Below are 14,384 nucleotides of genomic sequence, written 5' to 3' on the forward strand. Positions count from 1 at the left end.
TTATTGCAATGATTCCACTAACTCAGAGACATAGTTTTAAAGTTTTAAAGGGCTGGTACTGTGATGTTTTTATTTTTGTTATTATTTTTAGTTTTAATAGAATTTTAAAAATCTATTAAAAAGATCTGTTTATGTTTAATAACTTCTTAATTCTATTTGTGGTTAATTACTTTTTAATTATCTTTTTTTTGTAACATAGTTTTTAATTCATTTTCACACACCTACTTGTGTGAAATACATGCTGTTCTCTAGAAATATCAATTGGGAGCAGAACCCACACCCCCAAAACTGCATACATAGCCTGTTTCTTAACATGTGTACTAGTTTCCATAAGGACTTATGAAGTAGTATATACCTTCTGAAATCCGGGAAGGAACATGAGAGCTGCTAGGAAAATCTTGCTTATGAACATGTGTCACTGTACTTGACATGGGTGTTGCCAGAGGCAAAGGAGGAGCACTGTATCTGTGAGAAGTCTTACTAAGCAATTTTGTTACTTCAGCTTCATCCTCTAGGCTTGTTATAAAAGCATAAACAACAGGTTCGTTAGACTCCGACGATATTATGGCCTTTTCATAAAGGAATTCAGCAATGTGCAACCGGCAAGCCAAGGGCAGCTTCTCATTAGTAGTATAGAATGCCACAAGGGGCGGCTGATAAGGGTATTTGTTATCCTCAGGAAATCTTATTTCAAGTTCATACACAGGAGCATTAACTCTGAGATGAGCATCTTCCTTGACGCTCGGAAGGCCTTTTTGCTTGTTTCGAGATTCATGCCTGAACTTGCACCTCGATCCAAACCTGCAATCTCCTTGGAGGTAGTGTTTACAGATTTCCAGGGAAGCTGGCTTTAGCCCATTACTGATGTTGCTATTCCCTTCTTTTGGCTTGTTGAGCAACTCTGTCAAGTATGTCAAGTCTAATGCAACAGTCCAGACCCTGTTATTAATTCTTTCCACAAATTTGTCTCCACATATCGAACGGAGGGCAAATGCTTCCTCTTGCCTTTGTTCCAAACAATCTTCCATACTTGTCTGAGCAGCAGTTTCCGTGATCTGCATCCTCTCTCCAAATTTTTCTGAAAAGCATTGCAGGAGTAAGAGCTCCAGGGATGCCCCAATGTTACTATTACAAGATTTCAGCACAGCTTGGCAACGTTCGCTATCAAAGCCGTACCTAGAAGGAAAAGAAAAGAAATGCATTGTAGAGGCACATACATTTACACAAGAGCAAGCATTCCCACTATGTTTAAAGGATGCTTGCTGTTATCCTGTAGTGTAGAAAGAAGCAGGTGTCCACACTGTGTAGTTTCTGCAACTGGAATAAAATGTACAACTTGTGCTTGTTGTAGAAATTTGCTCTAATGATATGCCTTACACTGGGATGCAGAAGCTCAGGCCCAGGGTCCAAATGTGGCCATCCAGCCTCCACTGCTCTTCCCAGGCCTCATCCTTCACTGGCCATACTTAGCACCCACCCTGAGTGTTTAGCTTGGCTAGAATGTGTTCTTGAATTATGATAATGCTCCTTGCCTGTCTGGATGGGGACAGGTAGACGGGGTGTAGAAACCTCTGATGTTTGCATGGCTCTATACACATTTGCTTCTGGCCTCAGTAAACACTGGCCCGTGGGCCCCAGAAGAGTGGTCATGTGGGATTCTGGCCCCTAGGGGGAAAAGGATCCCCATTCCACCTTACATAATGTTACATAACTGCTCTTTTTCGGCTCTATTTGGAAATGTATTGGTGGGTGGAGGGTGCCACTTTGATTCTGTGTTAAATGTCACATTCCACACTCATTCACATAATTGCAGCTATGCACGTTTTTAGCACCCCATCTCCTGACTAATATTTTCCATTTTATTAGTGAGACAATAATTACCTGGATAGTTTGTGCACAGCAAATGAAGAGACTTCAGTATCTAGAACATGGCTCACAGGTGGTTGATAAGAAGCAATTGTGCTTTTTTTAGAAATTGATTGCCCATCTGACCAGGCGTGCTCGTCCTCCAAGTAATCCAATTCATCACAGTCATCTTCACCTGATACAAGCATCCTGGAAAAAAAGAAAGCAGTATGCTTCTTTTAGAAGCAATAGTCTTAGGGATAAGGCAAACATCTGGAACTCTCTACTCAAGCAATTCAGTTTAGTTATCCAAAACATTCAGCACTAAGCCAGGAATTTTGTACTTGGTCCCCTATTTGTAAGTACTTATAAACCACTAGCAGTTTGAAAGCACGCCAAAAAGTGCAAGTAGATTAATAGGTACCACTCCGGTGGGAAAGTAAACGGTGTTTCCGTGTGCTGCTCTGATGTCAGTGTTCCATTGCATCAGAAGCAGCTTAGTCATGCTGGCCACATGACCTGGAAAAACTGTCTGCCGAGCAGACAAATGCTGGCTCCCTCGGCTTGTAAAGCGAGATGAGCGTCGCAACCCTAGAGTTGTTTGCGACCGGACTTAACTGTCAGGGGTCCCCTTTACCTATAAACCACTTAACGTTTCAAAAATCTTTAAGCGGTGTACAGTGTGAAAAACAAATATCTTATCAAATAAAAAATGCACCCTAAAACCTACAAAACATCAAAAAATACATAAAAGCAAATAAAATAGAAATTCAGAGGATTCAAATATGTACCGCAGCGTCCAATATTATGGGTCAGAGAAAACCTGGGCAAAAAGGTAAGTCTGAATCTAACTCAATATTTATACTACCCTGCTTTTTCAATTTAGCAAACTTACAAGGCACATCATAAAATATAAACAAAACAATAAGTACCACAATGATAAATCATTACAAAACCTTATGAAAATAAAACTTTGCAGCATAAAACTCAGCAGCAGCTTTCACTGTTCATTAAGAGCAATGCTAAAAAGATGTGCTTACTCTATTACTCCAAACTAAGCAAGTAACCATCTGACACGCAGCTCTTGGGAGGGAGTTCCATAAGCAGTGAGGTCATCACAGTGATGGCCCCATCAACCACCCACCTCAAACAGCAGTCTTCATAGACTCAACAAGGCAGGTTCATGTGAATCAAGCAGTAATTCATAAATTCAAGCCTCATATTATTATGGCATCCATACTTTACAAGTTTGCTGCAGGAAACACTATGTATCCATCACAATTGTGTTTGCCATGTAAACTGTGGAGCCACCCTGAGACTTTGTTTCTTTCTCTAGAAAGGCTGCCCAACCACATCTGTCACAGTCCATTCTGAATAATATGATCTAATGCCTATAAAATAGGAGAATAACTAAAGGGTGTTCATGTTCAGTCCTTCAACATGTCACAGTATGTGTTTAATGAAGAAATTATTTATGTTTAGAAAACTGACTCTGAACCAGCAGCCAGCTCTTGTCCTTGCAGCTCACGAAGAAGTTCTTTCACCCTCATCTGATTATCGGAAGTCATGTACAGAGTCTGAAGAGGCATCTTTGTTTTGGGTGCTTGTCTGGTCTGTCCATGTCCTCTGCTAGCAGAGCTTGATATATTAAAAACAAAACAAAAGAAGCACAATACATTCTAATTTAATCAAGTAATGGAAAATACATGCACAATGTAAGCTATGCCGAACATAAGAACAGTTGTATGGGTCATTTTGTCTCCTAACTAGCTAAGAGCATCAAGAAAGTTCCTAAGCAGGCCATGTTGGAAAAACCCATATTCTGTTGCTAGGAAATTCAAAGAAGGCAAGCAAAGTTACCAGAATGTTTGACACAGCTACGTGCAGGATCTGTGACAAGCCCCATAATGACCACAGTATGTTTAAACAGACAAGCTGGATTAATGCAGTTGGGCACAGAAATTGTGGTGCAAAAGCTACAGTGCGTTTCTGCGGAGTTATTTAGTCATCTTTTAAAAGACACCCCCCCCAAAAAAAAATACATCAGCTTCTTTGTTTGATTAATAAATTCCAGCTGTACTTATTATTTTAAATATCCCACTCCACTGATCTGACCTGAATGGGTGCAACCTCTTTCTGTGTCATGCAAAACATGCAATAAAAGTACTAGTACAACAAACACACACCTGTCTCCGTGCTAAATAGCTCCCTTTGACCTGAGATACTTGGTGCTATGGTAGCTAGGGGAAGTAGCCTTCGGTTTCCAATATATGGCAACCAATATACTGTTTCTCAAAAAATGAGCTGAATTTCCAGCTATTCTCACTAGTAGCCAATGTCAAAAACCCTCCCTCTGTAAAAGGTGGCACGCAAGAGACAGTAGATGAGGCTCAAATTTATGGTTAGTCAGTTTCAAAGCTCTAATAAAAATACAAATACATCTAATAAAAATACAAGCGTTTTGGAATTAATCACATAAGTCAGGGATAGCCAACCTTTTTATACCTACCTAATGCATCTTTCTTGATGGTAAAAATTTACTTATCACCCACCAGTGCTCGATGGAAGGAGGAATCAGCTTGTGCTGTAGAACCCCCTACTGCCCTCCTAGAATCCTGAAACGCCCATTAGTGGGTGGTAGGGACCAGGTTGACAACTCCTGACTTAAGTCAAGGCGCTTCACTTTACTATAGGAACACAGGAAGTTGCCTTGTACTGCATAGCCCAGTCTTAATTGCTCTGATTAGCAGTAGTTCTCTGGTGTCTTAGGCAGAAAGTGGTCTTCCGATCACTTGCAACCTGATCCTATTTAATTGGAGATAGCAGGGATTGAGCCTGGGACCTTCTGCATGCAAAGCAAAGTATGTGCTCTGATAAGGAGCTACAGCCCTCCCTGATCTTACTTCTTAAAACCTTCTTAAAACACTCTTCAAAAAGAAGTTTTTAAAAAACAACCTAAACTCCAAAATGTAAGATTCCATCAAATTCACTTAGCTGACCTGGCTACATCTTTTGGTCCACTGAAAACACAGAAATCACCATCATCATCATCAACACAGAAATCATCACCATCGTCCCAAATTTTCTCTGAGCCTTTTTTGCTGCCACTGGCTTGGCATTTGTTAGAAGGTCTACCACAGCTACTGCTGCTGCCACCTCTGCCTCTTCCTCTTCTTGCTCCCCTTCCTCCCCCTCTGTTTGGTTTTCCTCTTCTCTTCCCTGAGGAGCTCATTTTCTCCTTTCTGTAGGAAAAGAAAAATGAAAGTACATTATCAACAGTGAAAAATATCAACCAGGATCACCATGCAGACTAGCAGAAAAGATGGCAATTATTACTTCTGTTTATGTAGCTCTGGCATACAGCGTCAATCATCAAACATCCCTGTCCCACAACCCACAGGTAGTAAGTTCCATTATTTTCAACGGGATTCACTCCCTAATAATTTCACAGAGTATTTCAAAAGTTATAATCAAGACAACACACAAATCTATTACACTTTAAAGATCAATTGAATATACCATGGACTCTACCACTCACCTATAATTAATTTAGAATTTTTTAATTAAAATTATTTTAAAACTACTCTACATCATTAAAGATACCAAGGCAAAACACAAAGAATAAAGCAATCAAATCAAACACAGTACAGTTGAGAATTTGAAAACCTTAATCCACGGACAATAATTGGCTTTAAATCAGCCAGGCAAAAATACAGACTTTGACTTGGTACCAAAATAACTGTAAACTAGGCACCAGACACACTCCTAAAGATAAGGACACAGACTGGACACCCCCACAAGAGAGGATTCTGTCCTGTTTCCACATAGTACATTTCCAGACACAAACAAAATTTCTACAGGAAAGGGCTATATAACTCAGTGGCATAAGCTCTATTTTGTGTACAAAAGGTCCTGGGTCTAGTTCAGGCATAGGCAAACTCGGCCCTCCAGATGTTTTGGGACTACAATTCCCATCACCCCTGACCACTGATCCTGTTAGCTTGGGATGATGGGAGTAGTAGTCCCAAAACATCTGGAGTGCTGAGTTTGCTTATGTCTGGTCTAGTCCATACTGGCACCTCCAGGGAGGGCTGGGAGCAGCTCTCTTACCAAAACCCTGGTGAGCTGCTGCCAGTCAGTGTAGACAATACTGAGCTAGGTGCACCAATGGAATCGCAGAATGGTAAAATACGCCAACAATCATCTAGTCCAAGCCGCTGCAGTGCAGGAATGTTGCCCGACGTGGGGACTCAAACCAACGACGCTGAGATTGAGAGTCTCATGCTCTTCCAACTGATGAAAGCCGCTTCCTGTGCTAAGCCTCCTCGATAAAGATCATATAATAATAAATAATAATAATTTTTTATTTATACCCCGCCCATCTGGCTGGGTTTCCCCAGCCACTCTGGGCAGCTTCCAACAGAACACTAAAATACAGTGGTACCTCAGGTTAAGTACTTAATTTGTTCCAGAGGTCCGTTCTTAACCTGAAACTGTTCTTAACCTGAAGCACTATTTCTGGGTTAGCGGAGTCTGTAACCTGAAGCGTATGTAACCCGAGGTACCACTGTACAATAATCGTAAGACACGGGCAAGCTGGTACAGTGCAAGGGGGCACGTGTGCTTCCCGGGGTACCGAGCAATTTGGACCCTAAATAAAAATGCAAAGGTAAGCACTCCTGGTACCCCACCTCGCCCCACTGACCCAGCCCTCCCTCCCACCGATACTGCCTCTTTCCAAAGGCACCTGAAGCTCCGCGGCTCCTCCCGGTTCCTTTCACGAGGCGCCTGGAAACACCCCGCAATTGAACCACGAGCCCCAACTAAGCCAACAACAAGAGGCTTATAGACCTTTGAGGGAGGCCGTGGGTCATCTAGTCCAACCCCCCCTAAATAAAGTAAGTGCAGTAATAATAGTAATAGCAATAGTAATAATAATAATAATAATAATAATAATAATAATAATAATAATAATAATAATAATAATAAACAACCAGCTTCCCCCTCTCGCCGGTTCTTCCCTTTCCAGTCACCTGCCAGAGACGCCGCTCTCGCCTCAGCCCAACCGCCTCCCTAAACAGTCAACGGCCACCCGGAAGTGAAAAGGGCGAGGCTCCTCCCACTTCCGCCGGCGGAGAGAGCGAGGGCGAGTACCCGGTCACCATGGCAACCGCGGGCGCGTCTCCTTTCGAGCCATGGCGAAATGGGGGTTGCTGCGCAGGTCGATCGTAGGCGACCGAGGTATTTTGCCTCTCCGCCGTCCCTCTGAGGAAGCAGCCGCAAGATAATCTGCCGGTTTCAGCCTCCTCCGCCACCCGCAGTCACAATGCCTTGGGGATGCGGCTCTCGCCCATCTCCTCCCGCCGCATCGCCCTTATTCGTTTTGCCGGCTCACAGCCGCGGGTCCTAACCGCGTCTGCTCAGAAACGAGCAGCCCCTTTTCGTAGAGTCGAGAGTCGTCAGGTTGGAAAGGACCCCGAGAATCGTCTAGTCCAGGGTTTCCCAAACTTGAATCCTCCCCAGCCCAGCTGCTTTTGGACTACAATTCCCATCATCCCTGTCCACTGGTCCTGCTAGGTAGGGGTGATGGGAGTTGTAGTCCAAAAAAACAGGAGCCATTGAATGGTTGCATGAACGCTGCTTTCAACCAACAATCAGTAAAAAGAGTGTCTTTCTCTCTACAGATGCTGAAGTTTACAAAATATCGTTTGTATTTCCCAATGGAGATAAGTATGGTAAAAAAAATATTTTCATAGTTTCTTTAAAAATAAAAAATTGTAACTTTTAGCTTTTTATCTGATATTTTTCAAAATGAAACAAACGATAATGGAATGTTAATAATAATAATGGAAGGCAACCAAGGGCTTATTAAAGCAAGGTAGTGAGTTATGATAAGTGGAAAGCTTCCTCCATTTACCCTCTTTCCAAACCTCTTCCAAAATTCCAGCAATATGTCTCCTCATAACAGATATGATTGAGAGGTAGATAAAACTTATTGAAATCAGTTGATTTCCCCCCTCCTAGTAAGCATTCAGGTTGCATGCATAAAGTCTGATGGCTGGATGTGCTCCTTTTTTATTTTTAACTTCACATAGACCATTCTGGAAGGGACGCAGGTGGCGCTGTGGGTTAAAGCCTCAGCGCCTAGGACTTGCCGATCGAAAGGCGGTTCGAATCCCTGCGGCGGGGTGCACTCCCGCTGCTTGGTCCCAGCGCCTGCCAACCTAGCAGTTCAAAACCATCTCCGGGTGCAAGTAGATAAATAGGGACCGCTTACCAGCGGGAAGGTAAACGGCGTTTCCGTGTGTGGCTCTGGCTCGCCAGAGCAGCGATGTCATGCTGGCCACGTGACCCGGAAGTGTCTCCGGACAGCGCTGGCCCCTGGCCTCTTAAGTGAGATGGGCGCACAACCCCAGAGTCTGTCAAGACTGGCCCATACGGGCAGGGGTACCTTTACCTTTACCTTTACCTTTACCTAGACCATTCTAGCCTATCCTGATTCCAGTACTGGGATGGAGGATAGCTGGAAACACTTTTACTTCACAGTATGAGATAAAGCTGTGGGGTCTGGAAGTTACTTTCAGTGGCATATTCTGAAGGATTCTGGAAAAGGTTGAACTACTCTAGTTATTAATTAAAATCTAGTCTAATGTTTGTTGGATTTTCCCCACCTACTTTTTATTTTGCTTAGAGGGTGACTGTACAAGAACAATTGAGGGAGTCCTTGAGAGGAGTGGACATGGAGTTCATACTACTCCAGATGGAATTATTTACCAAGGAAACTGGAAGAATGATAAGGTATCTGCCAATATCAGAACAATTAATTTTAAGCTCCTTGCCTAAAGAAACTTGAATCAATAAAATTATGTCAGAGTCTTTAACATTTTTGTTCCAACTGAGTTATTAAATATATGTTAAAGTCAAAATACATTGCTTACATTAATTAAGGGCATGCTTGGGCTTAGCTGTTTTATTCTTCCGAGTAATGCATTAATAGCACAATCTCAACATAAATTCACTTTACTTTGTTGAGCTTTGCTCCTAGATAAACGTCTGTGCACGCCTACTCAAGACTTAAGGCCCAGTGGGACTTACTCCCAAGTAAGCATGTAAAAGATTGCCATTTCAATGACTATTTGAATTCCTATGCAATGCTACTGTGAGTTACTGTGGTCGCAATAGTGGTAAGCTCTTGCGTGGAGTTTGGTTTTGACCTGGCGGCCTGTAAAGTTTATTTTTCTCTCTTTTCTTGTTCTGTGTGTTTTGGAAATGACAGTGAAGAAATAAATCCTGGGCTGTATTCAATGGTGGCTTTGCCTTAGCAGAAAGCACTTCAACTTGCATATGTTGGGACATTTGATTTTTGCCAATCCTACTCTCTTACTTTCTGCAGCGCTTAGTGACATGTCCTATTCTGTTCTGGGTATGTCCTCCAATCTTCGGGAGCAACTTTGAGGAGGTAACTTAAGTAAAATCAAGCTCTTTCCGCTGCAGCAGAACCACCATTAGATTCAACCACTGTCTGGTACTGTATGCAACAGGCCATTGGCTTAAGTCGGGCATCCCCAAACTCAGCCCTCCAGATGTTTTGGGACTACAATTCCCATCATCCCTTACCACTGGTCCTGTTAGCTAGGGATGATGGGAGTTGTAGTTCCAAAACATCTGGACGGCTGAGTTTGGGGGTGCCTGGCTTAAGTTAGTTAGTACTTATTTATTGTACTTCTCCTTGGAACATTAGTAACAAGGCAGGGCTCTGGAAAGGACTATTTGTGGATAAATTGTTTGATTAATCCATCTTGAATGGCTTTGTGTTTTTTAGAGGTTTTGTGGTCTCACCTCCAATCCCAGCGTATCGTGTGCCCTGTTTCAGTGCAGTACATCTGATTTACTTCAAGGCAAAAGAGCCAATCAGGAAGACTGAGATCTTGTGATGTTTTCCAGTTTTACACACCCATATCGCTGAGGAGCCAAAGATGAACAAGGGGGCAGACTTCCCAGTCAAACAGACCAATGGCCCACCTAGTCCAGCATCTGGTTCATATAGTGGCCAACCAGATGTCTATAGAAAGCCTGAAAGCAGGACTTGAGTCTGTTAGCACTCTCCCAGGGTGCTGCTACCTTTCACCACCATGAGACAAAAGTGTAGTTCCAAAATTCTTTGGGAGATGCCATGATTTGAAAAGCGGTGACCTGACAACAGAGCAAAAAAATCAAAACCTTTTAAAATGAGGCATTTAATGATTAGGGAAATGGTATTTAAATTTTGTCAGTATTATGAATGTTGCGCTTGTAAGGTTTGTAAAGCCAATGTTTAAAGATGAAGCATTTCTGTTAACAAAGGTGACCCGTCTAAATAAAAGATGGAGTTACCTTTCTAGGAATGGATATTAATTTGTCAATTCCACTTCCTGTTAAATCAGATGAATGGTTTCGGAAGGCTGGAACATCCTTCAGGTGCAGTTTATGAAGGCGAGTTCTATAACAACATGTTTCATGGAACAGGAACCTACATATTTACCAATGGAGCCAAGTACACTGGACAGTTCTGTGAAAACAAGTAAGCTGAAAGGGACATAACCACAAGTTTGTTGCCTTGATGTGGAATATATTCACCCTTAATCAGTATACAGGCTTTGCACTTAAAGTGAACCTTCGTTTGCTTCTTCCTACCCATGTAGGTTAGGGTGATCGCTCTCCAAATACATATTTTGACTGGATCCAAACTGCGGTTAGAAAGGCACATGATGCAGCAAACTTGCTGAAACTAACAAAATGTGGTTATTCCACTGTGGTTCTATGAGAGAGTTGTTGGAATATTCTAGAAGAAACTTGTAAATGGCCTTGAACAAGTTTATAAGCAACAGAAATTTTCCCCAGCAACAGGTGTCCTTCATCAGGGCATGTGATTAACGAGTATGTGAATGCGTCAGTATTATGTCAGTATTATGTTGGCTAAAAGGAGAAAAAGATTGTTTCTTTATTTGTTTTTTTCTTCATTAATGACCAATGTAAAGTTTTGTAAATAATAAAGACTCCAAGAAACAGAATCAAATGGTGTTTATTCCTATAATGGGAATTTCACTAAGAGATAGCTGGAATGCTGCTGCTGTAAAGAAGTAGGAAAACTTTTCTGTAAAAAGAATTCTGCTGCAGAAATAATGAAAACCCAAGAGTAGATGTTCACGCACCAACAGGAATAAATAATATAAGTGTAAAAATTGAAATTAAAAGTACAAATTACTTAGCAGGATCAATATGGTAGTACAATTTCTGCTACACAAAACTAGCAACTCCAAAGCTTCTAACAGGCATCTCTCTTATGAGGTACTTTCTGTTTCACTGCCTAATTCAGCACTACCACCGCTAAGAAATAAGACATCTCAAAGTGCTGCTGTACATCATTAGCCATACTTCAGTGACTGCAGCCTTCATTTTTGGGCACCACAGTTCAAGAAGGACACTGACAAACTGGAACGTGTCCAGAGGAGGGCAACCAAAATGGTCAAAGGCCTGGAAACGATGCCTTATGAGGAATGGCTAAGGGAGCTGGGCATGTTTAGCCTGGAGAAGAGGAGGTTAAGGGGTGATATGATAGCCATGTTCAAATATATAAAAGGATGTCACATAGAGGAGGGAGAAAGGTTGTTTTCTGCTGCTCCAGAGAAGCGGACACGGAGCAGTGGATCCAAACTACAAGAAAGAAGATTCCACCTAAACATTAGGAAGAACTTCCTGACAGTAAGAGCTGTTCGACAGTGGAATTTGCTGCCAAGGAGTGTGGTGGAGTCTCCTTCTTTGGAGGTCTTTAAGCAGAGGCTTGACAACCATATGTCAGGAGTGCTCTGATGGTGTTTCCTGCTTGGCAGGGGGTTGGACTCAATGGCCCTTGTGGTCTCTTCCAACTCTATGATTCTATGATTTTTACATGCTGTTTTTGTTCTGTTCCAGGCTGCAAGGGAACGGAGAATTTAAAGACACACAGGGCCTGGAATGGGATGGCACGTTTCATTACACAGCAGCACCGGGTCTGAAGCTAAAGTTGGAAATGTAGGATAATTTGTACTGGAAGAAAGGCATCAAACAGTTGTTATCCAGGCTGTTTCACAATAAATAATTTATTAGTTCATTGACAAGAAAATATTGTTCTTAAATAGAGGTGAGCAAATAAAGCAAGCATTAGACTTAATTTTTGTTTTGTTTGAGTTTTGTTATGTTGTTTAGGTTGATTTCCCCCTTCATGTTATTGTAACTGCAAATGTTAAGGTAAAGGGACCCCTAACCATTAGGTCCAGTCATGGCCGACTCTGGGGTTGCAGCGCTCATCTTGCTTTACTGGCCGAGGGAGCCGGCATACAGCTTCCAGGTCATGTGGCCAGCATGACTAAGCCACTTCTGGCGAACCAGAGCAGTGCACGGAAACACCGTTTACCTTCCCACCAGAGCGGTACCTATTTATCTACTTGCACTTTGACGGGCTTTTGAACTGCTAGGTTGGCAGGAGCAGGGACCGAGCAACGGGAGCTCACCCCGTCGCAGGGATTCGAACCGCCGAACTTCTGATCGGCAAGTCCTAGGCTCTGTGGTTTAACCCACAGCGCCACCCGTGTCCCAACTGCAAATGTTACAATCATCCTAATAAAATATTTATCAATAAAAAGTTGTGAAGAATTTTTAACACCCTTTTCCAATATTGAAATTATGAAGAGACCAAGATTAGAATTTTAACTTTGAGAGGGAAAGCATGGAAACCAAGATAGAATGTAATTGGTCCCTTCCAGCTCTATAATTCTATTTATGATTCAATAAAATATATGTTTACAGTTTGTGTGTATTAGATGTATGTAATGAACAGGAACAGAATGCCTCTGTTTGTTCAGCACAATGTTCCCAATGTCAGATGTGTCCACTTCTCCATAAACTATATCACAGACCTTCATTACACATTGAGTCTCTACTAAGGGTTCATTAGTATGCCATTTACTAGCAAGATCTTCCCAGGGAGCCATTAACAAATATATAAAGTGCTTGGTATCGCCACTTGAGCTGGGAGTTTCTCAAAACAATTCAATAAAATTACTAATGGGACCAAAGAGACAACCTTTTCAAATGTCCTTGATTATAGTCTGAACAGGCTTTCAAAAAAATCTTTATTTCTTTACCATTTCACCATAAGTAGAATTGATTTCTCCCTACGTGCAGATTTTCCAGCATTCATCACCTGCTGGCTGCTTTCAACTCTTGCTCTCTGTTAGTGCAGGTCCACTGAAAAGGCTTGAAAAACCAAATGCTTCTCCATTGGCCCTTATGGATTTCTTCCCCAAGGTCAATTTACTGTATTTTTTGCTCTATAAGACTCACTTTTTCCCTCCTAAAAAGTAAGGGGAGATGTGTGTGCATCTTATGGAGCGAATGCAGGCTGCGCAACTATCCCAGAAGCCAGAACAGCAAGAGGGATTGCTGCTTTCACTGTGCAGTGATCCCTCTTGCTGTTCTGGCTTCTGAGATTCAGATTTTTTTTTTCTTGTTTTCCTCCAAAAACTGCGTCTTATGCGTCTTGTGGTCTGGTGCGTCTTATAGAGCGAAAAATACGGTACCTGCACTGAAAAGCTATAATTACATATATCTTACACACACTGGAAATCAAACCTTTGGATTTTAGATTCCTAAGTCATGAAGTGATTTAGAAGAGGTCAAGTCCCTGTCAACCTGCTGCAGACAAGATGTTGGCCTGTAAGTATTGAATAAAACCAAGGAATGACAACCTCTGCTTTTCTAGATACATCTCTATCTTTAAAAATTACTTTTTGGCAGGATGTCTTGGAAGTGCCTCTTTCCCCCCAATTTCAAAAGTCCTCTTGTCTGCCACGTGTAATACAGTAGTAGTAGTAGTGGTAATAGTAATAATATTATTATTAATAATAATAATAATAGAATTTATATACCACTCTATACCCAGAGGTTCGCATAAAAATATCACAGTATGTAAAATAAAAACAATAAGCTATAACCCAATAATACCCCCACAAAAGAGCCATATTTTTAAAAGGGTATGGGATTTTGATCAGGTCAGCCAAAGGCCTGGTTAATAAAGGTGTATAATGAAGGCGCCAGGCAATCTTCCCGGGGGAGAGCATTCCACAAACAGGAAGCCACTGCATAGAAGACCTGTTCTTGTGTTGCCACCCTCCGGACTTCTCAAGGAGGAGGCACACGAAGGAGGGCCTCGGAAGATCATCTCAGGTAGGTTCATATGGAAAGAGGTATTATGGTCCTGAGCCATTTAAGGCATTATAGGTCAAAACCAGCACTTTGAATTGGGCCCAGAAACTAATCAGTAGCCAGTGCAGTCGGACCAGGATCGGTGCAATATGCTTAGACTGTCTTGTTCTGGTGAGCAACCTGGCTGCTGAATTCTGCACCAGCTTAAGTTTCCAAACTGTCTTCAGAGGCTGCCCTACGTATAACGCATTCCAGTAATCTAACCTTGAGGTTAGATTAATAATAATAATAATAATAATAATAATAATAATAATAAT

General features: G+C 41.9%; 2 protein-coding genes across 4 annotated transcripts in view; one reads left to right on the forward strand and one right to left on the reverse strand.

Moving 5' to 3' along the window:
• Nucleotides 1–7,016, reverse strand: part of DHX57 (DExH-box helicase 57) — a 34,618-nt gene extending 27,602 nt beyond the window's left edge. The window contains exons 1-5 of one of the 2 annotated variants that reach the window (XM_081903716.1): nucleotides 6,879–7,016; nucleotides 4,845–5,087; nucleotides 3,337–3,483; nucleotides 1,882–2,055; nucleotides 356–1,176 (exon numbers count right to left, since the gene is read on the reverse strand). In XM_081903716.1, the coding sequence (XP_081759842.1) occupies nucleotides 356–1,176; nucleotides 1,882–2,055; nucleotides 3,337–3,483; nucleotides 4,845–5,077 (1,375 nt within the window). In that variant the 5' untranslated portion in view covers nucleotides 5,078–5,087; nucleotides 6,879–7,016. Of the gene's footprint in view, nucleotides 1–355; nucleotides 1,177–1,881; nucleotides 2,056–3,336; nucleotides 3,484–4,844; nucleotides 5,088–6,839 lie in introns of both variants that reach the window. The other variant, XM_081903717.1, reaches the window with a different exon arrangement.
• On the forward strand, nucleotides 6,963–12,034 carry MORN2 (MORN repeat containing 2). Of its 2 annotated transcripts, XM_081904531.1 has the most exons (5): nucleotides 6,963–7,086; nucleotides 7,530–7,580; nucleotides 8,537–8,643; nucleotides 10,269–10,405; nucleotides 11,797–12,034. In XM_081904531.1, exons 1-5 carry the CDS (start codon nucleotides 7,041–7,043, stop codon nucleotides 11,897–11,899), a joined length of 444 nt encoding a protein of 147 aa, XP_081760657.1. In that variant the 5' UTR covers nucleotides 6,963–7,040; the 3' UTR covers nucleotides 11,900–12,034. The 2 variants fall into 2 exon arrangements, with proteins under 2 accessions (XP_081760657.1, XP_081760658.1); XM_081904532.1 differs by lacking the exon at nucleotides 7,530–7,580 and having other exon boundaries at nucleotides 6,984–7,086.
• The last annotated feature ends 2,350 nt before the right edge of the window (nucleotides 12,035–14,384 follow it).

The sequence above is a fragment of the Podarcis melisellensis genome (genome assembly GCF_964234715.1).
Source record: "Podarcis melisellensis genome assembly, chromosome: 3".
Lineage (NCBI taxonomy): Eukaryota > Metazoa > Chordata > Lepidosauria > Squamata > Lacertidae > Podarcis > Podarcis melisellensis.